The 25713-nt window shown below is 41.7% G+C and overlaps 2 protein-coding genes across 7 annotated transcripts in view; one reads left to right on the forward strand and one right to left on the reverse strand.

Annotated features, from left to right (window-relative positions):
• klhl38a (kelch-like family member 38a) lies at positions 1 to 5613 on the forward strand. Its single transcript, XM_050034809.1, has 4 exons — positions 1 to 48; positions 2432 to 3788; positions 3987 to 4092; positions 5324 to 5613. The coding sequence occupies exons 2-4, from the start codon at positions 2433 to 2435 to the stop codon at positions 5611 to 5613; spliced, it is 1752 nt and encodes a 583-aa protein (XP_049890766.1). The 5' UTR covers positions 1 to 48; position 2432.
• Positions 5614 to 13189: 7576 nt separating this feature from the next.
• The window catches only part of spire1a (spire-type actin nucleation factor 1a), a 36391-nt gene continuing 23867 nt past the window's right edge, over positions 13190 to 25713 (reverse strand). Inside the window, exons 7-20 of one of the 6 annotated variants that reach the window (XM_050034972.1) lie at positions 25531 to 25617; positions 24368 to 24497; positions 23488 to 23529; positions 21094 to 21141; positions 20083 to 20237; positions 19817 to 19898; positions 19568 to 19710; positions 18110 to 18133; positions 17402 to 17431; positions 16490 to 16627; positions 16323 to 16393; positions 15468 to 15495; positions 15154 to 15317; positions 13190 to 15051 (exon numbers count right to left, since the gene is read on the reverse strand). In XM_050034972.1, the coding sequence (XP_049890929.1) occupies positions 14784 to 15051; positions 15154 to 15317; positions 15468 to 15495; positions 16323 to 16393; positions 16490 to 16627; positions 17402 to 17431; positions 18110 to 18133; positions 19568 to 19710; positions 19817 to 19898; positions 20083 to 20237; positions 21094 to 21141; positions 23488 to 23529; positions 24368 to 24497; positions 25531 to 25617 (1410 nt within the window). In that variant the 3' untranslated portion in view covers positions 13190 to 14783. The remainder of the gene's footprint in view (positions 15052 to 15153; positions 15318 to 15467; positions 15496 to 16322; positions 16394 to 16489; positions 16628 to 17401; positions 17432 to 18109; positions 18134 to 19567; positions 19711 to 19816; positions 19899 to 20082; positions 20238 to 21093; positions 21142 to 23487; positions 23530 to 24367; positions 24498 to 25530; positions 25618 to 25713) is intronic. The other 5 variants (XM_050034975.1, XM_050034974.1, XM_050034977.1 and 2 more) reach the window with 5 other exon arrangements.

Here is a 25713-nt window from a genome sequence, read left to right on the forward strand (position 1 = left end):
CTGACCAGACATTTTGGATACTGATTATTGATTTTCTGAGGGCAGGAGGTAAGGATTCACTCAGTCACAGATGTTGCTGATGAACTGGCAACAGGTTCATCAGCAACACGTTTGTGTCAAACTCACCAGTTTGACACAAACATAATATTTAAATGCCTTGGTGCTTTTGTTAAGTAAAAGCCTCAGTGTCTGCTTAAATTGTATTCACATCTTATAGGTTTTGATCAAGATTTTTTTTTTTTTAAAGTCAGAAATTGCTAATATAATCCAGCTGTGCCACTTTCATAATAACCACTGGAATATATTCTATTGATAACATATTTATAAATCAGTTTTGGTATTTGGTTACAGTGTTAGGAGTTTCAAAATATATATATAATATTTTACAAAAGAGAACACACAGCAATACTTGTTTCATGATAAATGTTCAGAAACAGAAAGTAATCCAAGTGACTGACTATAATCTATACATGAGCGTGACTCAAGTCTTAATTTCTGATGCAATTCATTACAAAGAGCACTTTCTCTCAACTAGCAGGTCTTATTTAATCTGAGGAGAAATAATGATCTGTGAAACGTCACTTAGTCATTTCACAATATACAATAATGATCAGAGGTCTAAATATATCAGACAAGCTGGGCCCCGTAAGTGGGAGTAAATCAGTAGCTGTCGCCATGATTAGAAGACTTAGTGTCGCTAATAGCCCAATGAAATGCCCGCTCTTTAAACAGCAGGATCATCACAAACCCTCCACCTAGTGAGAGAGTAGACAAGAGAAGAGGAAAATGGTGTAAAAAAAACTCAACGTATAGAAATTAGCAATAGAGATAGCGAGAGGCATTGAGATGTCCAGAGAGAGAAATGCAGAGGGGATGGAGAGACAAACACAGATGGTCTGTTGATATGGCTCTGTTAATGTTAGCAGTGATGGACGGCTTGATGAGGGAGATGTGACTTGATGCTACATAGATGCATCGAGATAATTCAGACGGGGTAAAAATAGAAATCTATGAGTCAGTAATTGTCACATTAAGGACAGCTGCCATGCATAAGTTTGAAGAGGTGAAGGCCAAATAAAATGTCAGTTAATACTGGGATTCCTTAAAGGACAATGCATGATATAGGCTACTGTTTAAATTCACCTGTATGGATGAAACAGTAGCTTCTATCCTAGAAATTTATGACTGACCAAAAACTGCCAGGACAAGTTGTGGTTGTGCCACTGCAGTTTAACAAGCAAAGAAGCATTTTGGTTGATTAGTTATTTGGTGTAGTTTTGGTAGATTCAAGTCTTTCTGTAGCGCTAGCTTCAGCAGCTACTTTTGGATCTTAAAGAAAATAGTTACTGGCAACCTCAAAGTGAGACTCAGTCAATTTGCCCACTCAAGAAAGCACAAAACCTCCTGTCAAACCACAACATGTTGTTACACTTTGGTTTTTGCAAACTGTGTCCCGGCTGTAGCCAAGTATTTAAAGGGACAGTTCACCAGAACATCAAAAATACATATTTTTCGTCTTACCTGTAGTGCTTTGTATCAGTCCAGACTGTATTGGTGTGAGTTGCCGAGTCTTGGAGATATCAGCCGTAGAGATGTCTGACCTCTCTCCAATATAATGGAACTAGATGGCACTTGGCTTGTGGTGCTCAAAGTGCTCAAATAATTAATTTGAAAAACTCAATAGCAATGAAACCAGTTGACCCAGTTACTCATGATAATCCACAGACCTTGTTATGAGCAGTTTCATGTAGGAACTATTTTCTGTCTACCAAACTCAACCTCCTAATCATTTCACCACACAGAAGGAAATGTGCATCTACTCATGGACGAGACGCTCATGGTTGTGACAGCGCAAATGTAAACATTAATGGCGTCCTCCTCAGCTGAGCTGTAACGTTAGCTAGCTCAGTGGTGCTAGGAGAGCTAGCAGTAGATGCACACTTCCTCCTGAGCAGTGATATATTGGTAGAAAGAAAATAGTTCCTACATGAAACTGCTCACAACAAGGTCTGTGGATTATCTTGAGTAACCAGGTAATGATTTCTGGAACGAAAAATTGTTGTTGTGTTTTTAAAATGTATATTTTTGGCGCTTTGAGCACCACAAGCGGAGTGCCACCAAGTTCCATTGTATTGGAGAGAAGGCAGACATCTCTACGGCTGATATCTGCAACACTCAGCAGCTCACACCAAAACAATCTAGACTGATAAACTGCACTACGGGTAAGAGGAAAAATATGTGTTTTTGATTTCGGGACTGGAACTTTCCCCTTAACATACAGACATGAGAGAAGTATGGATCTATAGTCATCAGCATACTTTTTAAGAACTGTGTAATGTCAGCGTATGCTCATGTTTTTGTCAACCATCTGGTTCTGATGGACAATAGAAATACAACATGATCATGGAGTCTCTTTTTTCTTTCTCCACAGAATGGCCTTAAGACCACGAGATGTTTTCTCTTTCAAAGACTCTGAACTGCCCTCCCACCTTCTTGTCCAGCTCAACATCCTTCGTCAGGAGCGTATCCTGACAGACGTCCTGCTCTGCACTGAGCACCAGGAGATCCCCTGCCACAGGAACGTCCTGGTGTCCAGCAGCCCGTACTTCCGCGCCATGTTCTGCAGCAACTTTCTGGAGAGCAGTCAGGCCCGAGTGAATCTGAAGGGAATCTCCTCAAATGTCCTCAGTGGCATCGTGGACTATGTCTACACAGGCTGCGTCACTATCACCATGGAGATAGTGCTCCCGCTCATGCAGGCAGCCTCCATGCTTCACTATGGAAGTCTCTTTGAGGCCTGCTCCATGTTCCTGCAGGAGCAGCTGAGTCCAGAAAACTGTCTGAGCATGATACGACTGTCTGAGATCCTTCACTGTGAGAGTTTGAGGGAGAGGGCGAAGGAGATGGCTGTGAGATGTTTCTCTGATGTGGCCGCTACGGAAGACTTCTGTGAGTTGTCTCTACCTGAGCTAATGTGTTACCTAGAAGACGACCGACTTTGTGCTGAGGAGGAGCAAGTGTTTGAGACCCTCCTGGCATGGATCCACCATGACCCGTTCTCACGACGCGGTGCAATCCACGATCTCTTCAAGAAAGTCCGTCTTCGCTACATCCACCCAACTTACCTCTTCCAGTTCATTGCTAATGACCCACTGGTGCAATCCTCCACCCTCTGTACTGAGATAATCGAGTCAGTGCGTCGCCTCATGCTTACAGTCAGCACCAAGTGTAGCCGAGAGCTCAAGCCGCTTTGGACAACACCACGACGTTACACCTGCAGAGAAACACTGGTGGTGGTTGGAGGACGCAAAAACAATGAACAGACCTCACGAGAAGCCTTACTATATGATGAGAGGACTCATCGGTGGCAGTGGTTGGCCAAGCTTCCTCTGCGCCTCTACAAAGCTGCATATGTGTGTATTCATAGCATCCTCTATGTGCTTGGCGGGCTCAGCCTCTGCATGACATCAGGTGACAGTTCAGTCAGCGCCACAGTTTACACACTCTCCCTGAAGACCAACCAGTGGCGGACTGCTGAGCCCATGTTGGAGCCACGATACGCCCACCAAAGTGTGTCCTATCTGCACTTTATTTTTGTGTTAGGAGGCATTGGGGTGGACAAAAAGATCTCTCAGTCTGTAGAAAGATATAACAGCATGTTTAATCAATGGGAGGCCATGGCACCAATGCCCACAGCGGCGCTGCACCCAGCTGTTGCAGCCAGCGATCAGAAGATCTATGTTTTCGGAGGGGAGGACGCCATGCAGAATCCAGTCAGGCTGATTCAGGTAGGGTCAGACTTCTCATTTAAGCAACATTGAATCAGCATTAGAGTCCAATTTCTGCATTGTTGCCACTCAAGTACAGACACAGAATTTGTTGCCAGTATTTACAGATATTTTCAGAATGCCACACAAGAAGACAGTAAACTACAGTCTCAAATGCTGCTGTAAACAGGCTGACTGATGTCTGTGGTGTGTCAACAGGTGTATCACATCTCTCGTAACTTGTGGTCAAGGCTAGAAACAAGGACGGTGAAAAATGTTTGTGCTCCTGCTGCTGTCATTGAAGACAAGATCTACATCATAGGAGGTGAGCTCAGTGAATGGTTGGCCCAGCTGTTACATAGTTTTAGAATATAAATGCCATAGTAAAAACTGTAGTTGGTGACTTTGTAGTCACCTATTTGTAGTCCTATTGGCCTTATTGCACGTGAATGAAAACAACCAATCAGAGCCAAAGAGTCTTTAATGCTTCTGTAAGTCCTGCCATTCGCTGCTGGTGAACTGTGGTCAAACTGTCAAACTAGGCAGCACTGATCAAATATGAATCAAGATTCAGTCACTGCATTGCCTATTTGTCACCTCAAATGTTTTAAGAAACATATTTTAGTGTACTGTTTAGCTGTAAAATGAAAAAATTAGCCCAACCGGTGGGCAGTGTTTGGTGCTTTGGTCAACTGTTTTCAATGTGGTGGCCAGGTCACAAACTTTGTCATTTTACAGCTAAACAGTACACTAAAATATGTTGCTAAAAACATTTGAGGTGAGAAATAGGCAATGCAGTAACAGTATCTTGTTTCATATTTAATCAGCGCTGCCTAGTTTGACAGGTTGACCGCAGTTCACTGTCTGTGATATAGGAGTATAATAGCAAGAACCACAAGACTGCTTAATAGCTTCTTCCCACAGGCTGTTCACAAGCTGCATTAGAGACTCCTTGGCTCTGATGTCTCCTGATATGTCTTGTGTACTGCTTTTAGAATATAGTGATAGTTTCAGCAAATATCACAAAAAGTTTTTTTCATAAAAGTTGTCAATGATAGCTTTAACATCTGTACAGTAGGTGTGTACAGATTTCCGTACTTTGCCTAAAACTCCCAGCCCAAAGCCCACTGCTAAGTATCTTTCTTAAACACCGGGGCACTGTAGTTTTTAGCAAACATTACATAAATAGGAGAAAACAATGCATTTGTTTGGGACTATTTTCAGCTGCACATTGATACACATTTGGTACAGTAGGTGTTTCCAGTGGCAGGACCGTGTACTGTATGTAGGACTCAAAATAAACTACAGTGCCCATTTCGATTGTATTAAAAGAACATGTCTCCCAGTGCAACAGTGTGGCTCACTGATGTGTTTTTAATAGATTTCAGACAATGATGGAGCTCTTTGTCACAGAGGAATAAACTAAATCAGCTTTAGATACTCAGAAAACACTTATCAATTTATTGTTGGTTTTGGTCTTTGTTGACGATAAGAAATACATCGAATATCACCAGGCTTGTCCGTAAAAATATGCTCAATAAAAATCTAATTTCCAGGATACACCAGGCGAATGATTGCCTACGACACCAAAGCCAACAAATTCGTCAAGTGTGAGAACTTAAAGGAGCGGCGGATGCATCACAGCGCTACAGTGATCAACAACAAGCTCTATGTCACCGGTGGACGTATCCTCAACGGCCACGATGTCATCGAGGACTCAGACTGCTTCGAGTGTTACGACCCAAAGACAGACGTTTGGACCTCGAAAGGTTCTTTGCCATACAAGCTGTTTGACCACGGCTCCCTGCCGCTGGTCTGTGTTTCCAACCGACCCAACCCACCGTGAGCCACCATCCAACCAGTTACTTGGGTGAATGCTTTGCTGCATGTTCTTCTTCACCTCCCCTTTGCTGTGACTTAACGGCCTCTAACTACACAAATGGGAAACCATTTCAAACTGACTGCATTCCTTCATGCAGCTCACGCTGCCACAACTTAGCAGCACGTTAGGCCAGGCCGACTTTCATCTGACTCAAAGGAGAGCCCAGCTGACAGGCAGAGGTGTCATTACTAAGGCACCTGGTGTGGAACTGAGCTGAGAGCCCATGAGATGACGGGAGGCAGACGTACTTACATAACAAGCAGCTGTTCAGACACATACGTAATCCAAAAAGCTCTTTCCGCAGATGGCTGCGCTCGTTTGATGATAACTAAAAGTGTTAATGCTTTAATTTCCCAGACATTTATACGCAGCATAGCACTGCCTGGCAGCTGCAGCTGACTTCACTGTAACAATTAAATACATAGGGAACTAGAGACTTGGAGAGGGCAGACCTCCACCAGGGCCAGATGTTCTTGCTCGTAATGTTAACAGAAGTGAAAAATAAATTGTGAATCCACCCCATGATTTGGATCTGCTCCAAAATATAATGGGCTTTCCTTGGTCCATACTACACCCTTCCACCAAGTTTCATGAAAATCAGGCCAGTAGTTTTTCTGTAATTCTGCTGATAACAACTGACCTGAAAAAATAACCTTTTTGGCGACGACATGGGCAGATTATGTGACAATGGGCCCCTGGGCACAGATATGCAAAGGGCCCCACCACCTCTCCTACAGAGAGAGACACACAGACTTTCTTTGTAGTCTTTATGTATCTTTTTGAGGTTTTGTTTCTCTTTGTGGTCATTTTGTGTGTCCTTGTGGTTGTCTTGTGTCCTTTTGTAGCCATTTTGTGTCTCTTTGAGGTCATTTTGTGTCTCTTTGAGGTCATTTTGTGTCTTACTAAGGTAATTTTGTGTCTCTTTGAAGTAATTTGATGTCTTCTTGTGGCTGTTTCGTGTTTTTTTGTTGTTGTTTTACATGTTTTTGTAGTTATATTGTGTGCCTTTTGCATCTCTGTGTGGTCTTTTTGTGTCTCTCAGTGGTCATTTTGAGTCTCTTCCTGGTCGGTCCATGTTAATTTGATATCTGACGTTTTGCAAGTGAAGGCCCCCTGACACTCTGGGCCCCTGGGCCTGTGCCCAGTGGGCCCATTCAGTTATCCGTCCATGGGCAGAGGTAACTATGTCTGGCTGTTTGTAAACTCCATGAGCTTTGCTTTTTGTGTAAAACTGAAAATAACAGATTAGACAGCTAATATAATTTGCACTTTATGGAAAAAAACATTCCTCCTTGACCCACATGCTTCTATCAGAGTGCACTTGCTGATGAGAACAACAGTGACAGAACATGGACAAGCTCCCTCTGCAAAGGACAGCAGTCTGTTGTTTTGGCTGAGATGTCGAAAAGAAACACAATATTACTTAAACAAAATTACCTGGGCCAACTTTGTTCCAGTTTAGCTGGCTTGATTCTTGACTTTTAGAACTGAACCCCCAACAAAGCATGTTCTGTATTGTCTCATTTATGTTTCTTTCATGCAGCACATGTAGTGTAAGCAATATGAGGTAAAGTAAAAATATGCTTTAGGTGAGTCAAAGCACTGTAAACACAACGATTTGTGCTTCGCAGTGGTGGTTTACTTTTCATTTCACCATGTACAGTTGTTGGATAAAGAAAAAAGCTTCACAGGCAGCTACATTGATGTGAGGACATGTGACAATGCTGCCTCTGAGGCAAGTGCATGGTAGGGATGCAGTGTCCTACTAAGGGCGATTATGACTGGAAATGGTGAACATGTGGAGATTTTCAGGGTTTGCAGCCTGTATAATGGGCTCATGTAAATGTGCAACCTGCAGGTGGTTTCTCAGAAACATGTCCATTAATCTGAAATCTATTTTCTATTCATGTGTGAACAATAGCTGTGATGTATCGGAGGACGGTGTAAGACAATGAGACCGTGGAACCTCTCCACAAGCCTGTTACTTCAGTCGTTGCCCTGCAACCCTCTCAACCCTTATGGAGCGTACACTCACTGTTGTGCTCCAGCCCCTGGCCCTGGTAACTGCTGCCATAGCAACCCTGTTATCACCCCATCGGATCATTCGTGGCATGCATCCCTGTAGTGGGTCTATTTGAGATTACATCACTGATCAACTGTGTTGCTGTTGCTTGCACATTTGACTCTCTTTCTTTCTTTCTTTCTTTCTTTCTTTCTTTCTTTTTTTCTTTCTTTCTTTCCTTCATGTTTTATTTCCTACTGTACAATATGCTTATATTTTGGATATTGATTCCCCTGTTTCTGACTTGGTTTATAAAGGAACACTGTAATGGCTGGATATGTGCAGTATGTGATAATACTAAAAAGACAGTTTCGTTTGATTGCTTTGAATTTCTCTGCACAGGAGTAAAAATAATAGCATCTGTTTTGGACACGGTACAAATGCTGTTATTGTTTTACTGGACTGGTCTTTAGTTGAACTTGGTGCCAATTTACAGGGTTATCCATTTATTTAAAGACTGCAAGGGTGTAGGATTCGAATTTTGAATGTCAGACACTTAATTTCCTGCATTCTGGTGAATTTTTCTGCATCAGTTTATGGTGTACATGTTTTTAATTTTGTCAAAATAAAAGTCTTGGTGGACAAATGCACATGTTTTAAATATATTGGGGGATATGTCCTCTGTGTTTCCCATGAAATCTACGCCTGTGGCCGGCTTAGTCATGTCCCCTTCAAGGGAACATTGTTAACATGGACACAGAATCATGCTGGCTGGCTATCAGGTGACACATTGCTCTCCATACATTATTAAGTACCGCTGCAACGTCGATTAACTTTGGTGCAATATTGTAAGAATTATGACAGAAAGTTAAAGCAGTGAAATCAATACTTTTCTTTATGTTACAGTGTGACTAACATGTGCCAACCTCTCGACCCTTCACATTCTCATCGTAAAGTTTCAAGAGGAGCTCCACATGTAGACTGCATATCTAGTTACCGGTGTCCCCCCTGAGAGGCTCACTGTTTGCATGGTATGACCTACTTGTACACAGCCCTCCGGTGAAGCAGACCTTAGGAGAAGAGATGCGGTATCCAATTTCACTCTTACATTTTAATCCCTGCCCATTAGTGGGGAAACATTGACACTTGCCCAGGAGCAGCAACCAAAAGGGAATTCCATCACACTCCACATTAGCAAGCCCAGACTGTCATTGAGTTAAAAGGCTCCTTGTTAGCCTGGTCGCTCTGAATGCCTCACAGTACCCCTCTGTGTGTGTGTCTGTGTGTGCGGATTCAATACCTGATGCCTCAACAAATTATTATCAAGACATACTAACTGTGAAGAATGATACAAAACACCTAGCAGATTGTCTACGCTCAAATGTTGAAATTAAAACCTTAAAGGGACAGTTCACCCCAAAATAAAAATAAAAAATAAAAAATACATATTTTTCCTCTTATCCATAATGCTATTTATCTATCTAGACTGTTTTGGTGTGAGTTGCCGAGTGTTGGAGTAATCAGCAGTAGAGATGTCTGCCCTCTCTCCAATTTAATGGGACTACATGACACTCAGCTGGTGAGGCTCAAAGTGCCAAAAACAAAAATAGATTTGAAAAACTCAACAGCAACATCTCTTTCCAGAAATCATGACCCGCTTACTTAAAATAATCCACAGGTATTTTTGGACCAAACAGTTCTGGGGACTCCCTGAGAGGAACCGCTCGCTGAGGAGCCTCCCCCGAGAAGTAGAAACCTTTTAGGCCTCTTTTTCTGTTTGCACTCACATCGCCAATAGGACCATTGAAGTTACTAACTGTAAGCCAGCCAGCAGTTGGCATAGCAATGTCATTTTCTGTTTGACAATTCAAAATCATGTCATAGTTTCATTGTCACCTATATGTTCAGTAAAGCCTGGACTTCACTGTCAGTCTATTTGTCACTCCCTGACGTCATGGTTCTTCATTACAGATGGATATATTCGTCTCAATTGCACCTCAGTCAACCTCACCATCATCAAAGCCGCCATCAAACTGTTTTAAAGAATAAACAGGCACACACTTCACATAACACTCAAACGAAACATGGAGCAGGTAAATAAACATGCCTCGCTTGCTGCACAAAACCAAGAGGGAATGAGTCTACTTTGCTTATCTTGAACGGGCAATGCAATATCACCTTTAAACTCTCAAACCTTCAGGCAGAGTGTAAAATTTCTGCCGCTTCACGTGTCTACTTGGAGAAAAAGTGCCTCAGCTAAATGTGTCCCTGCAACATAGAATGTAAACATGGTTTCTGTACAGTGTTAATACAAAAACACAGCTCCTGAGTGATATTAAAATAAAAAAAAATCCATATTTATGAACATAAATCACATCAATTTTCTTCAATGTGTTGTTTACACGACTAACAGATTTTTAAAAATGGCATTTGCTGGTGCTGCATTGGCTGTATTCAACCAATCAACATACACTCAACAACATCTGGACCAATTACTGTACACTTGCATCACTCATAGATCCTCTTTTGCTGGGAGAGTACCTACTCAAGAATAGGACCTAGGATGGTGCCTCAAAAATATGTTCTAAGAGCTATAATCGTTGCTAGTTTTCATGGTACAGGCACACTCTAAAAACATCTACAAACCCTCTAAAAACATGAGCAGTTTAATGTCGGAACTATTTGATTTCTTCTGAGCTACACCTGCCAAACGTATCACAGTGCAGAAGGAAGAGTGCATCTACTGCTAGCTCACCTAGAACCACTGAGCTAGCTAACGTTACAACTCCGAGGAGTTTACATCTCACACTTTCACAAGCCTCTTGTCCATGAGTAGATGCACGCTTCCTTCTGCACTGCATTGGTGGGTGTAGCTCAGTAGAAAGGAATTCGACAAGCATCTCTAAGGCCGATATCTCCACTCAGCAACTCACACCAAAGCAGTCTAGAACTCTACAGATAAACAGCACTACAGAGGAAAAATGTTGTTTTTGATTTTGGGGTGAACTGTCCCTTTAAAGGTGAAATCAGCAGAGACTGTGACCATTACTAATAACCCTCCATCAGCTGAGTCAGATGTCACATGCTGGACTCAGTTAGCCAGAGCAGCATTTCAGAACAACACCCTGTGAAACTTTTTATTGAGCTGCTGCTAAATGCACAGCCTATTCACACTGTTTATTGACTGTGTGTTTGCTTGCTGTCTTTCCATAGAAACCAGTGTGTGAGGGTCACCCTTCAGGGAGGCTGTGGCCTGGCAGGTTATTTTCAGTGTCTGTTGCTAACCCATCAAGGGATAGCATTTCATTGCTCTGTGTGTGCGTACACACATATGGCTATTGTGGTTTAAGAATGATATGCATAAATGGGAGCTGCATGCATGCTGCAATCAATATCCATCATCGTATTAACCGTATCATACAAAACACCTTGTTGGGTTTTTTAACAAGCCCCAGGACATTCTGTATTTACATTCACTTTCTTTTTAGCCAAATCTGAATAATCCGTCAGTGTCTGTACTGCTGTGTAGCCTGAGGCTGAAGGAATGTAAAATATAACATAAAATCAAGCAGCAGCATTCCATTTCTCATTTATTAAACAAAATATTCAAAACCCTTTCATTGTTGATTAGAGACTCAGATTTCAGTCACTAAAAAAATGCAAAGGTTCCTGTTTGAAAGTAACCACAACAGTTCGATATTAACTGAGGGGTTTCCCTGCTGTGTCATGTGACAGGGCCTATTCTCAGTGTGTAACTGTACCCTCCTGTGTTAATGTAATGGACAGGAGGATTAGGAGGGTTTACACCTACACAGAGATTCTGCTTTTTTCTTTCACACAAGTCCAACTACATGTACGACCTGATACATCACCCTCTTCAGATACAGTATAGCTTTGATTTAAATTAGGTGCAAGCTACAACTAGGCTTTACACTTTTTATAGATTTAAACTTTCAGCTATACTTTAGCTTAACTTAAGATATACAGTGGTATTAAGTAGCTTTTCAGCAAAACAAAGCAACAGGATCAATTAAAGGCAACATTTTGAATTCATTTTAATCAATACTTACATTCAAAAAAAAAAAAGAAAGAAAGAAAGAAATTCACGGAGCAACTAGAGCAGTGGTTCCCAACCTTTTTCTATCACTGAGTAAACTGACAACCCCTGATGAAGTGACATATTTTATGGATATTTCATATTATATTCAATGCATAACAATAATAGTAAGGAACAACTGAAGTTAGATTCCCTGAGACTGTATTGAAACGGTAAAAACAGTCAGGAAGTTTGTGTAAAACAAGTGATTGGATGATTTTTGAGCACTTTTTTTCCTGTGAATATTACATTAGAGATGAGTTGGATATTTTTAGACACTTAAAAACAATTCTCTGTCTTGTATTTTATTTTATTTTTCCAAGTCAACTAACTAAATAATTCAATTTAACAATCAAGGAGGCCCCGCGTCAGATCCAGAACACGCTGGAGAGATTACATATCCCATCTGGCCTGGGAACACCTTGGGGTCCCCCAGGAGGAGGTGGAAAGCGTTGTTGAGGAGAGGTAGGTCAGGAGTGCTTTGGTCGGGACCAGGCTCCGAATAAGTGGATGAAAATGATAGACTTTTATCTTTTTATCATTACTATTTTATACATATTCATTTTTTTCCTCTCGCAGACGCTTGGCCTCTGTTCTATTAGCTCTTTGGGATGTTTTACTGCGCACTTTACTAATGCAGGACGAGGCTGTTCTGCAGAGATTGAAGGCTGTTTGAGTGTAGCTTGTGTTCAGGTCATCGCCATGCCTTTATTCTGTGAGAATTTATATCCTGAATAAGCTAAACTTTAATACCAATTCCATTTAGTTTTCTTACCATAAATGAATGAAATGCTGAGATACAGGCCCATTGTATACTTTTTTTTCTTACACACCTTTAAATCAAGAAGGCCTTTGGGTCAACCCCCTGTGAAGCTTTGGCGACCCCCAGGTTGGGAACCCGGGAACTAGAGTCCCAAAAGGTGATACAAGCATACAAGATAAAAAAAAAAAAAAAAAAAAGTTGTTTCCACAACATAATTAATAATTAAGTTAAAACATTCACTTTTGAGGGGCTTTAGGGGCTTCATAAAATCATGTAAAAGGGGAAAAAATTAAGTTTAAAAAAAACAAAAAAAAAACAAGAGGCATTAGTACTGCTTGTAAGTAAAAGTCTCCAGGTAGCTCATGTTTGAATTTAAAGCACTTTCACCATCTCTAAAATGATGACTTTTGCAGTGGGTCAACTGCAATGACAGCATTTCTTTGACAGCATTTAATCAGTCTAATCTCATCTATCAGTCTGAATATGGCAACAAATTAACATGCAATACACAGCCTCCACCACCTGATGTCCCTAAGACCACAGGCTGATGTGAAGCCTAACAGAAAGCTTTCCATTCATCGTACCTCCATCGCCCTCTGCTGCCCAATATGACAAATGTCCTCTGTAATTCTGCACATTTGTTCAACTCACCAGGCTTTGAATTCTGTAACAGGTATACATGAGTCAAGGTAAGAATCATGATGATTTTATTATAATGTCTTTGATAAAAACGAACAGATCACAGTACAGCATGCATACATTCCTTACAGAGGTCTAAAATAAAACTGGTCGGATGGTGTCACTGGAACATGGCGTCGTTATTGAACAGGCTGGCTTTGTGTTCATTTGGTAACAACTGTCACAAAACACACGATATAAACATTTGTGTTTAGGTGTGTATGTGAATACACGTCTTTTGAGAGGGGAAACACAATCATAAAGCATATTCAGTGACAGTTATATACTTGCCTACATTCAATTAAATGGAGAGTTTTGTTTTAGCCATTATTCATTTCTTACTCAAACAACCTGCAGCCATTCACACACATTTTCATTCATGAGGAACTCTGGGAAATGGCACTATGGATCCCCCAAGAGGTGAAAAACAAAAAGATTTTAATAATTATTATTACTTAAGACAAAAACCCAACATAAACAATAAATTGGTCCAATAAAAGTGCGATTTGCGATTTAGAGGAGTCTTAACACTGAGGAGTTTATAAACTATACAATAGAAATAAAATCTTAATATTACACAAACATAATAACACTAATAATAGAGGTGTCAGAGAAGAATTTCAAATAAAGTAACTCCAGAGGCAAATATCTTAAAACATGGTAAAATTAAATTTCTACTTTGTTAAGCTTTTTATATTAAATTTGGAACAATTAAGATATACAGCATGTACACATTCACAACCCTACGTCTGTGCTTCTGTTGCCCCGCCTGGAACATGGAAAGGGCAAGAAACCCAACCTTGGATTACCCTAAAAATGTCCCCTATTGAGTGTATCACACATATGTACAACAGGTCCATAACTATGAAGGCATTCAAAGAAAGGAATTACATTTTGGCACCAGGCACAGAATTGAACAAGTTAAAACTAAACCCACCCAGAAAAATAATCTGACTACTCTCACCCTTCGACGTGTCGCCCCGACAACATGAGAGAACAGTGAATGTGCATTTAAACTGGCTAAAAAAATGAAGGATGAAACATTTGGCATAATTGTTGCTGGAAGAATAAGAGAGAGGGGGCAGGGAGGGTGGTCTACCCCAACAGACCTGGTAGGAGGATCTACAGTGCATTTCTGTCAAAAAGACAATCTGTTGTTTATCCTGAGTGCTAGAAGTAAACAGGAACTGGAAAACGTATTCATAGCTAAGATTAGGGCCGGGCCTTTGTACTATTTACACGTTTATCACTGCAGCTTTTGGCTTTCTGTATCATCTGATCGCTCTTATGTCAGATATACATTCTCTTACCTGGTTCACAATAGCGACGTCAGCAACTTAATTTATCCATTTTATCCTGAATTATCACTTTAAAGAAACATGGCTCTCTGTTATCTGGCAGCTACTGCACAGTCCTGACCAGTCACGACCAATCACAGCGTGCCAACTTTTCCTGAGACGGGGTAAGGTATAAGAACCTTTACTAACTTTGGGGTGGAACGAACTGGCTTCATTGAAGGGATTTATTTATTTTCTTATTGAACGACTAGGCTCTGGGGGAGGCGTGAAGGAAAGTGCGCAGGGCGGCCCCACTCTCTACACCTCGTTGATGGTGCGCTCAGAGGGCCTGAAGTTGACAGAGTTAGACGATGACATGTAGAAGGACTGGGTTTTGCGGTTGAGACGGGCACGTTTGGTGGCCACGCACAGGCTGCGCTTGCTGGAGGTGATGATCTCTGTGATGAACTTTTTGCAGTCTACACAGATCTCCATAGTGACCCAGTCCTCAGTGAGCTCCTTCGGCAGCTCAGGTTCGTCCTGTGACCGGCCATCTTTGCTGCCACTACTGCTGTGCTTAGACAACCTGAGGACAGGAAGAAATGATGAACTCATCAGATAAAGCATGACATTTTCACCATAGCTCCTTAGTGTATAAAAAGAAATGGCACAGTCTACAGTAACATACTTGTAAACACTTCTGCGTAAGCTGTGTCGGCTGTGTCCGGACCCAAATGGGTTCTTTTCTGGCTCAGCAGGAGCAGACGCTCCACTTGCCTCTTCTTTAGCTGCAGCACCAGGGCCCAAAGAATAAATGGGCAAGGTGGAGTAGGGCTTGGATGGCAGCCGCATCTGAGGTAAAAAGAAACGCAGAATGGTTAAAAATAAAAAAGCAAAATGCAGTTTTGGAGGATCTGTTAGTGCCAACAGTTGTCAAGAGTGTCAACGAATTGTGAAGTGAGTGTTCAAAAGTGTGTTAAATAAAGCTCAACAGCCGCCTACCTTTTTGGAGCACTGGGAACACACAGGCCTGGGAAAGACAAAAATGAGCTGTTAGGTCGAACATGACTAAACAGATGCTATACTTAAACAGTATTCCACTGATTTACACTGTAATCCTGTAACATTGTCTGACTCATGAAGGTAAGTTTAAAACCGTAAGGATCAAAACTGATGCAAAAGTACCAGAAATATCGTCCTTTATATTCTACACTTCATGACGACGATGCAACTGGTCCTTAGACATTTGCTTTGGAGATTCATGTGTGTCATGTTTGTAGCCACTATTGTGACTAACGTAGCCTTCAGCTGCTACACGGACTACCTAGACCCTAGGACTAAAGACTCAACCCCGTATCCGCACAGGTTCGGGTCCATGTTTTTATATGGTACAACTTGGTCCGGGTCGGGTCCCATTCTATTACTGCTGGTTATATCTGACATGAAAAACATTTTTAGCAGTAGATTGGTAATTTTAATTACCAGGTTTGTTTGGTACATAAAATAGATGATCTTGGACATGCACCGAGTTGGCTCTCTAATATCTCAGGCAGAAACAGGTTGGGTAAATGCAATTTAAAAACTGTTGGGTACAAAGAGATCTCGCAATGAATTTTCTGTGTCCATCATTTTTGGCCTGTTAAGACCTCTAGCCTTCAGACCTAAGCGATGCTGAGTCAAGCGACATCACTTAAGGAAGGAAAGAAGCTCCCTCTGCAGTCACAAACAACTTCATACAACTTTTTTTTTTAACAAATGCAGCAGTACTTCCTAACACCCGCAAGCAGACATTAATGTGTAAAATTGGTGGAGTTGCCCTTTAAGCTGAGAAGAACTATTAATATTGATTCCGTTTACCTTTTGCAGAATTGGCAGGTGTAGGACCAGGTGAAGAGAGAGAACCTCTTGGTCCGACATGAAAAGCAAACCTAGAGAGGAGAGCATGAGGCGAGGTGAAGACGGTTTAAATGACAACCGTGAAATATTATCACTCTGATGACAAGAACTCTACATATGGCGCCTACCTTTCCTTTCTTGAGGGCGGTGTAGATGTCTTTGTACTGCTGAAACTTCTCCAGCTCAGCCTTGACCAGAACCTGCCTGATGTGCATCACCTCCTCCACCGTCAGAGCCAGGCACTCCACCGGGTAGCAGAACTCCTCCTGGAGGATAAACACACATCACATTAGCAAACTGCCTTACATCTGCAGATTAGGGAAGATGTAACCTGAAACACTGCAAACACAAGAAGGGACGATATGTGCTGGCAATGACACTGACACCCACTTAACCAAAACACCAAGCATGCGATGAGGTGGTGAAGGTGAAGGTTAAAACACCAATCTTCTATGCTCATTGTTAACCACAAATGATGCTTCCACTGACATGACAGTGTGGCAATGAACAGAAAATAATGTACAGAGCATGCTGTAGATGCAACACTCCCGTCATGTTGGTGGTCCACTGCTTTTGGCTATAAATTCACAATTATTCTATCATTGTATTTGAAGTAAAACAGATTACTGGACCCCCATCATGATGCAAGTTGTGGTTGCCAGGAGACTTGTGACAAAGCTGGGAGCCTATTCAACACTTGCAACATCTATCTTTTGTCTCAACATGATAGCTTAATGCACCCAAAGTCAGAGTGAAAATCGCTCAGGGAACTTCTTCACCAATCATTTACTCTCAGTGTCCTTCACTTGGCTCAGATTAGAAAATGTGAGACTGCTGTAAATGTTTAAAGATCGTTTCTCAACTTTCTCTTTAACTTTCCCCGAGCTATTTTCAGTGCACTGCAGATCTCCCATTCACACAAATGGCCATGACGCGAGGTCACATTCATCTAAAACAAGTCTATTGAATTACACAGCATTCTGATGGGTTCCCCACACAGTGTTATGTGTCTTTGATGATGTACAGTAACAGTGACATACCGGGCCCTGAGCACCACTGGCGGCTTCCACCTGACCAGCAGACAGAGGGGACAGTACGTTCAAACAGGAGCAGGACCATAAATTCACACAAGCACGTACAGATGGCTTCATAAGGTTGAATGATCAAGATGATCTATTAGGATATTTTGAGAGGCTGCCAGTTACATCTTATTTACAGCCATCTTTCCCAAACATTCATTCATTATTTCACAAACTGTCTTTGCATGAGCTTATACTATTAATGTAGCATCTTGTGTGGCATGAAATTAAATAAGGTCCCAAGAGTTTAATGGGATGGCAGCCTTCATTATCTCATGATTTCAGGATCATAGCTGGTGTCTCAGTCTGGTCTACATGTTTTACTGCATGTCTATTATTACATAATTATTATATTGTTCTATTTTTATCTTATCTAATTGTATTTTGCCGTATTTTTATCCTTACATATCACTCCATCACATTTTCCTTATTCCTCATACGTCTGACTCCTGAGCTGCTGTAACATGTGAATTTCCCAAGCATGGCTTTAATTAAGTCTTATCTATATTATCTTACACATCACTGCTAGTCTTGCCCAAATCAATCTTCTCTACTGTTTCCACATAATCTGTCCCACTCTAAGTTTTTCTCAAGTATAATGGCATATTATCGAGCAAAATTCAAAATGGGTTGATGATGATGATATAGACAGAAGGTTGACCAGGTTACCTTGGCGCTGGGATCCGCCATCAGCTGCGGTATTATGGAAAATAGGAAATGACTGCAAGTAAGTCTCTGGGACAGGACAGCTGACCAGTGTAAACATTTTAATGATATATAAGTACAAGACAGGGAGGGGAGCTGCAACAAAGATCTTACTGTTCAACTTCTACATGAGAAACTCAACTCCTAGTATGTATGTGAAAGGCAAAGCATGTTTCAGCATGTGCTTGTGTCAAACATGGCTTCAGGTAAAAGAAATAACACTTTGATTTTATCATGAAAAGAGGGACTAGAAAACAGTAACTGTGTGGCTTTTGATTACCTCAGTCTGTCACCAAGGAGTTTAATTATTCTCATCTTTAAGAGGCAAGACAGGATGTGATCACTAACATGAAAGGCAAAAAGTAAAATAAATAAATAAATTGGTGTCACAATTTTCCCCAGGGGAGCTGTCTCCTCTGGGGTTTGAAGTTCCTCTGATTTCATGATGGCTGAGATCAGGGCCTCTGGTTTGGCACCAGAGGTCTGCCATTACGTGGTGAGAATGAACCTTCATACAGCGGCCTGTCCTGTGGTTTCAATTACATCCATCAACCTCACTAGAATCACACGACCGGCACAGACACAATCAATGACCTCATGGCAAATGAATGCCCGGTCACAGGACGGGAGTAAATTCAGCAGATAGAATGGAAATATATCCAGTGTTGTTGGTAGATTCAGCCAGAGTTAATTCATAATGTAATGTCCATGTGAATGATTTGTTATTCTACAATGTTTTAGCATATTCTCCTTTTCTTCTTTTTTAATTTCAAATTGCAATTGATTTGTGGCCTATTCTCCAGAGGATAGTAGTCTATTCCACATCTGCCTTCCTGACACTGAACCACCTCCAGATGATAGACGCACTTCAGGATCTTCTTCCATTCAGAATCGTAGTGAACTCGGACAATGACTAATGTTAAACTGGTGGGCGTGGTTGATCAGTTTAGAGTGTCTGTTAGTGTGTGACAGAGGGAGAGCCAGTCCCCTGCACGTACACACAGCCAGCTTTTAATGTATTACAAACTACTAAAATGGGCAAGGTGTATCTTGAAATGACAATAAGGTCATCTGCCATATCGCACAAAAAATTATATTTGAGTATATCGGATACATTCGATACATCGCCCACCCCTACTTTCATCACTGAGAAGACTGAATTCCTTGACTGATTAGAGATGCTGCTAGTAGAGACATTTAGGGACAATAATCTGAGATATGGCAATAAAGAACATTATTTATCAGCTTTGTTTAATCACATAATATGAGTGTATTTGCAGCTGATGCAGTAAAATTTGTTATGTCACTAAAATCGTCTGGGAGGTTAAGGTCCTGTCATCAACCTTAGAGACTTCATTTTTTTGTTCCTTAATTCAGGCTGTGATGGTTAATCCAACAGACATAACGCCCCAGTTAACATACCAAAGACTTGGAGCTCTGTCTGGATGGAGGTGCAAAGGTGCAGACACTGGTGGGGGCCTCCTTCTCGATAGAGTGCCGCCTCTGTGGGGACTGACGCTTGTCTGGCTGTGGGGTGGCAGAGACGGGCAGGAACTTTGGAGGAGCTGGAGACACGGGACACAAAAGAACAACATGTGACAAGACTGTTAAAGAATGAACATTATAAAGACAACTTGGATGTTACAGAAGTCATCATAAAGTAGTTTCTACCTTTCTTCCCTATGGCAGACTCAGGTGACGTGTCCTCCATCAAAGATGTGGACATACTGGAGCTGCTTCGCGTGGGCTCGTCCTGTCCAACAGAAGATTACACTTATTTAGTCATGTGACACCAAAAGCTTTACATTACTTTCAACATTGCATGGCAACACATATGCTGAAGTTGCATCAATATTTTTCAAGCTGCTAAACTGGAACTAGGTTAAGGTGGTGACGATCATCTTATGAGCTTAGACAATAAGAGTCAGACATCTTACATCAGATTCGGAGCTGTCCAGCTCAGCCAGCGTGGGTGCTCTGAGCAGCCTCTTCCTCTGGCTTAGAGGCAGCGCCCCACCTTGACTGGGTCCCACGGTGCCACTGGCCAGAGACTGAGTGCTGACAGCCAGTTTCCTGGGTGCATCAGGAGTGTCTGCGCGGAAAAGATAGGATTGAAGTTCTGTTCTAAGTAAACCGTAAATTCTCATGAATCATCTCCTTATCTAACAGCTGGCCATCATGCCTTCTGTGTAAACAATGGGTGTATTTGTATTGTTTCTACATGATTCAACAGAGTCAGTATATGAAGGCCACAAGGTGACCAAGATAAACCCCAACCATATAGATTTCCTCCTGAATACTGTCATCGAAATGAAAGTCCTTTATGTTACAAAGGTCGAAGATCACACCACTGATGCTGGCTTCACACCCATGAGACGCAAGTTGGGTTTCTATCCAAATGCCGTGCAAATTTTAAACACACTTTCAGAAAACTGTCAAAAGAAAGAGCAAATTCAGGTGCTTTCCAACCGCTACTGTCATGCAAATTTAAGAGCTGGTTCACTGAGATAGCAGAGGGTGGTGATTTCTGTAGTCAGGAGAAGAAAAAGAAGGCACAACAAGATGGCTTATTTAAAAGAGCGCCAGTCAGACCTCAAACTGAAGAAGACAATGGATGTATAACAACTTATATTACAGTTATAAGCTCTTGAAAGAACTGGTAACAGCTTGTATAAGCGTGACCATCCGGAGAGGACAAGGAGAGCTTGCAGTGGCTATGCAGTGACGGTAGGTCATCATTTATCTGCTGAATCTGTTTCTATTGGACTTTGCTGCATTTACTTTTTATTGATACACCCACTTTTCCACCTCCCCCATGCATAACAACTTTTTTTGCAGGATTGAGAGACTTTTTTGAATTGTTAATGTTTCCACTCAGGTTATTTCAGGCACAAACTGAAAATGTGCACAAAAAGAGGTGGATGGAAACACACCGAATACTTCTTTACCTGAGCTGCGGAACAAGTCCTGAGGAGTGCTGATGCTTTTCCCTGCACCTGTAAGGGAATTAAGGGAATGTAACCTTCAGTAGGACCACACACATTCATATATTGATTCCTGACACCAGACGAGAACCACAGGGAGGACTTGACAGCAACAAGCATCTGTCAGACCAGGTGTGAACTGAGGGGATGCTGTGTGGTTGTGTGCTACGCTCGAACAAATACGTTGTGCACAGCTGGAAAGCACAGAGGGAGGGGTGAGTGAAGGGGAAGTGCCGGGGAAAGCGGAGAAAGACAATGAGTGCAGCCACGGTGCAAAAGGTTATTCTCGTATATCCGTGTGGATTACGGTCATCCTGTGAAACTGTGGTGCGACATTCAGACAATCATCTGCCATTCAACTTTCCATCTGAGGTAGGCTGCCGACACCAGTGTTATGTAATGTGTCATATTCCTCAGTGAGAGCGGATTAGGGTGACGAGCAGGGCAGACTGGCTGCAGGGGCAAAGTGATGATCTGTAATCTCACCCTACTGGCTCTGGTTCAACGGCTATCCCTCATCACCTAGACCACAGACGGTCCCTGTGAGTCACTACTACAGGGCACGCTGTCAAACTCAATCACTCATAAATGACTAAAATAAAGAATTCCTGCTTTGAAGCCATGTTTTTATTATACCTCCCAGCAAATCTCAATCAGGTTTTAAAGACAGACTGTCCAAACTGTTATTTGCTAGTGATCAGATTGGATTTGTGTATACAAACGTGGGTTGCTGTGGTAACCATGTATGCATCCCTAACTCCATAGTAGGGCAGGGCAATACAGAGAACAATACCTCGATATTGATATTGCAACAATATTGTAGAGTTGACAATTGGTGCTTTCACACAATAAGATTTTTGATAAATAATCATCAGTAATGTGGATGTAAGGACTAAATGGGGTAAAGACAAATTATACAACAGCTAGAACAGTCTGGTAATTTCAGAAAGGACAACACTTATGATATCTAATATATGTAATCTAAGACACTATCTAGGCCCAATCCCATTTCTACCTCTGAAAGACTGCCCTTGTATGCGAGATAACCCTTGATGAGGGAAAGTGAGAAATATCAGGGTAGAGATCTTTCCCTAAGAAATGAGACACCACTTCATGCAAATCAACGTGGCCGACGTGCAGGTATACATCACGCGTAGTAGCGACGCAAGATACCGGTAGTGATTCAGGTTTGAAAAAACCGGCTCCAGCGCTTGTGTTGTGGCGTGTGCTATGTTTATTCTTCTCCATCTGATGAATCAACGGAGAAGAAATGCTGAAAACAGGAGGCGCCTACAACGTCTTCTAGTTCTGATCGATTTTGTTCGATTTTGTACACTAGTCCAACCATCTGTTGTTTGTATGGCCTACATTCCGATCGTACAGTAACAAATTGTTTTCCAAAACTTGCCGAAGTTGCTGACTTCACAAGGTGTTCTGGGAAATTTCATCTTCCACTTCATTGAAAGTGTGGGTCGGGGCTCCTTTGGAATCTAGGGTGGGTTTTAAGTGTTGGAAACCACTTCCACTATCTAGGGTGGGTTTTAAGTGTTGGAAACCACTTCCACTACCTCAATTCTGTTTTGGGACACCACTCGCTTAAACGTGAACGTGCACAACCAAGTGCAAGTGGGTATTTCTAGGGGAAGTGTGTGTGTGAGTTTTATATATTGCCAAGCCCTCTCTGTAGCTAGTTGTGGCTTTCCAATGTGGATGTATGAGAAATGGAGGTCTATCATTTCCCGCTCAAAACAAACGGGCTGTCAAGTCGCAACGCAGACGAAGTCAGTGACAGAGAGGGCTGGTAAACACTGTATAATGCTCCGTGCTGCAGTCATGGTGGGCTTTACTGTACAGCGAGAGATTTGGTGCCATCCGTCACTCTGGATCTAAGGTCATCGTTGTGTGTTGTGTTGGGAAAAACACTTTAAAATCCAATTTGAGTATCTGGATTGAGACGCGTCTCCATGCAATTGCAATCACATTTAAAACCACCTCTAAATGTGGCTTGGATCGGATTTGCAATGTTTGTTTGGTTTTCCTGCTGCCTGGTGATTTTCTAAAATTAATCTGTATACAATCTCAATATGCCAAATAAAAACAGACAGATTTGGGTCAGCAGTCTAAACAAGGCCTTCGTTACAGTGGTTGACCCATATTTTCCTCAAGTACAGTAGGTGTCGGTATCACAGCAGCCAGTAAGTGACAGTAGTATGCCACTTGTACAACACAAGCATGAAATAATAATAAGGTGTGCGTGTGTGTTTAAATCAGGGAGAAGCAGGAGCTAACCCTGAAAATAGCCTGGAATGAAACACAAGGTACAACAATAGGAACACAATAGGTGACGTGAAACTTTACCTGATGAGTCAAAGCTGTAAGACATGCTAAGAGGTCGCATGACTGACAGATATGCCCATGTTTGAAATAAAAGGAAATGGGAGCAAACAGGAGAAAAAGAAACCCATGAGAGTTAAAATGGATGAAAGTCAATAAATCATCTAAGTAAATAAAACATATTCTCATTTTCTCCTGTAAATCTAACATTATTACAAAACCATAGCATGTTTAGAATAACATATGAAGCTTTCCATGTGTATGATTAGGCAACCACTGCTTCATATCACTCTCTTAAATCCCCTAACAATAGGTGTTTTGTGTAAACTGCATAGAAGCGCTGTACAGTATAGATTGACTACATATGTACTGATCTGATTAAAGCCTTAAATGGTAAAAACACTACCTCTAATTGGCCAATTATGATGACTGCATACCAAAAGGATATCTCCCAACCACAAAGGGTTGAATAACATGCCAGAATCATGTTATTAAGTTCACACCAAAGGGCTTATCAGTCCAGGAGCAGATTTGTCAGTGACCACAACATTTACTTTAGCAGTGCAGGTCTGGCAAACAACTCAAAGCTAACAGCAGCAGCCAAAGTGATCCTTGTTTAAATATTATGACACCTTTGATAAAGTGAGCAGATCAATGCAGGAAGAGGGCTGTTAAGAGTAATCATGATGGATGTGGTCAAGTCACGGTTAATGGTTTTTGTCCTGAGTGGAGTTAACAGACGCACTCTCACTGATTAGAAACAAATGAAGCTCTTTTTCCCAGATAAAATTAAAAGTTTTATCCAGAGAGTTGCAAGGACACATTCATTTTTATTTAATGGCCATTTATGCATGCATGCATATAAACATTAGTATGTTAATGTGTGTGACTGTTAGCAGCTTACCCAGGCGGCTTCTGCGGATCATGTCCGGTGAGACCGGCCTGAGCTTCCTCTCAGCTTTGATGTCCTCCAGCAGTCGCTCATGGAGGCTCCTGGGACGTGGCGGGTGGGGTTTCAGTTTACGGGCTGCGACCTGTCATGACAACCACCACACAAAGTGAGTGCTCCACTGCCATCACCTTGGAAACCCAAGTGAGAGTTTTCCCTCACATCTCCCAAGAAACAGTGCATATTTTGTAACTGCATTGTCATCTAACTCTTCTGTTGGTCAAAGTTTAGCACTTTGATAACAATACCACCATGTGATGATGGCATGTGACATTATGTTCCCTATTCACACCCAGTCATCTGGCATCTACTGTGAATGCCAGTGTGCTTGTATAACAACTGACAACAAAATCTCGATGGCACTGACAAAGAGTTTTCACACGCGGGTTTAAAATAGACGATAATCAGCATATCAGTCATTCTTCAGGTGAGGTAAAACTGAATACCAGAAATACATCAGGGGCCAGGTGGATAAAAACTCAGACACTCATGTAGATCCATACTAAAACTGTGTCTATGCACAAAGTACATGTGCACATTTGCATTCTTTTCTTCAGATTTATAAAGCCGAGCAAACACCTGATTATGTTTTATGAATCTTGATCATTATGGCACTGGGCACACAGCAACAAGCCTCATTCTACTCCCACAGTTCGCCATAAATAGATGTAGAAACGCTCTTAAACATCTACTTGCATATCGATACTTGTGCCCGGCCCACCACTCATTAGACCTGTCAATTAAAAACACAGCAAAGAAGGTGCAGTTTCACCCACTGCTTCACATCAGTGAGGTTCTATAACAGTACCAGAGCAGCTATCATTAAGAACGGCTGTGGAGATTTGTAGCATCTAGACCATTAATAACTACATTTCTACGTAACTACGTTAGCTGCGATAGATGTCTAAAGTCTGCGTGAGATGTGCACATTCTCATTGCACATTCTTCCTTTATACATACCAGTTTATGTGCAGGAAAAGGCGTATGCATGGTTTTGTGCCCACTGTTTTACCATCTTGCCCCAGATATCAATACTATACACTGAATGCTAAAACTTAACAGACTTTAGGGAATACATCATCTGACAGATCACCGACACCATGTTGTGTACTACTCACAGGGTTGAGAGGCGGTCGCGACCTGATGAATTCAAGAATGATTTCATGCGCACTCTTCTTTAACCTTGGTGGGATGTCTCCATTCACCTGGAATGAAATTGTTAAATTTGATGAGGATCATGACTTTGTTTTTCTTAAATACCTGCACTGAAGAGGTTGTCACAACCTGCAGAGAGAATTTAC

Source organism: Epinephelus moara, chromosome 22, assembly GCF_006386435.1.
Source record: "Epinephelus moara isolate mb chromosome 22, YSFRI_EMoa_1.0, whole genome shotgun sequence".
NCBI lineage: Eukaryota > Metazoa > Chordata > Actinopteri > Perciformes > Serranidae > Epinephelus > Epinephelus moara.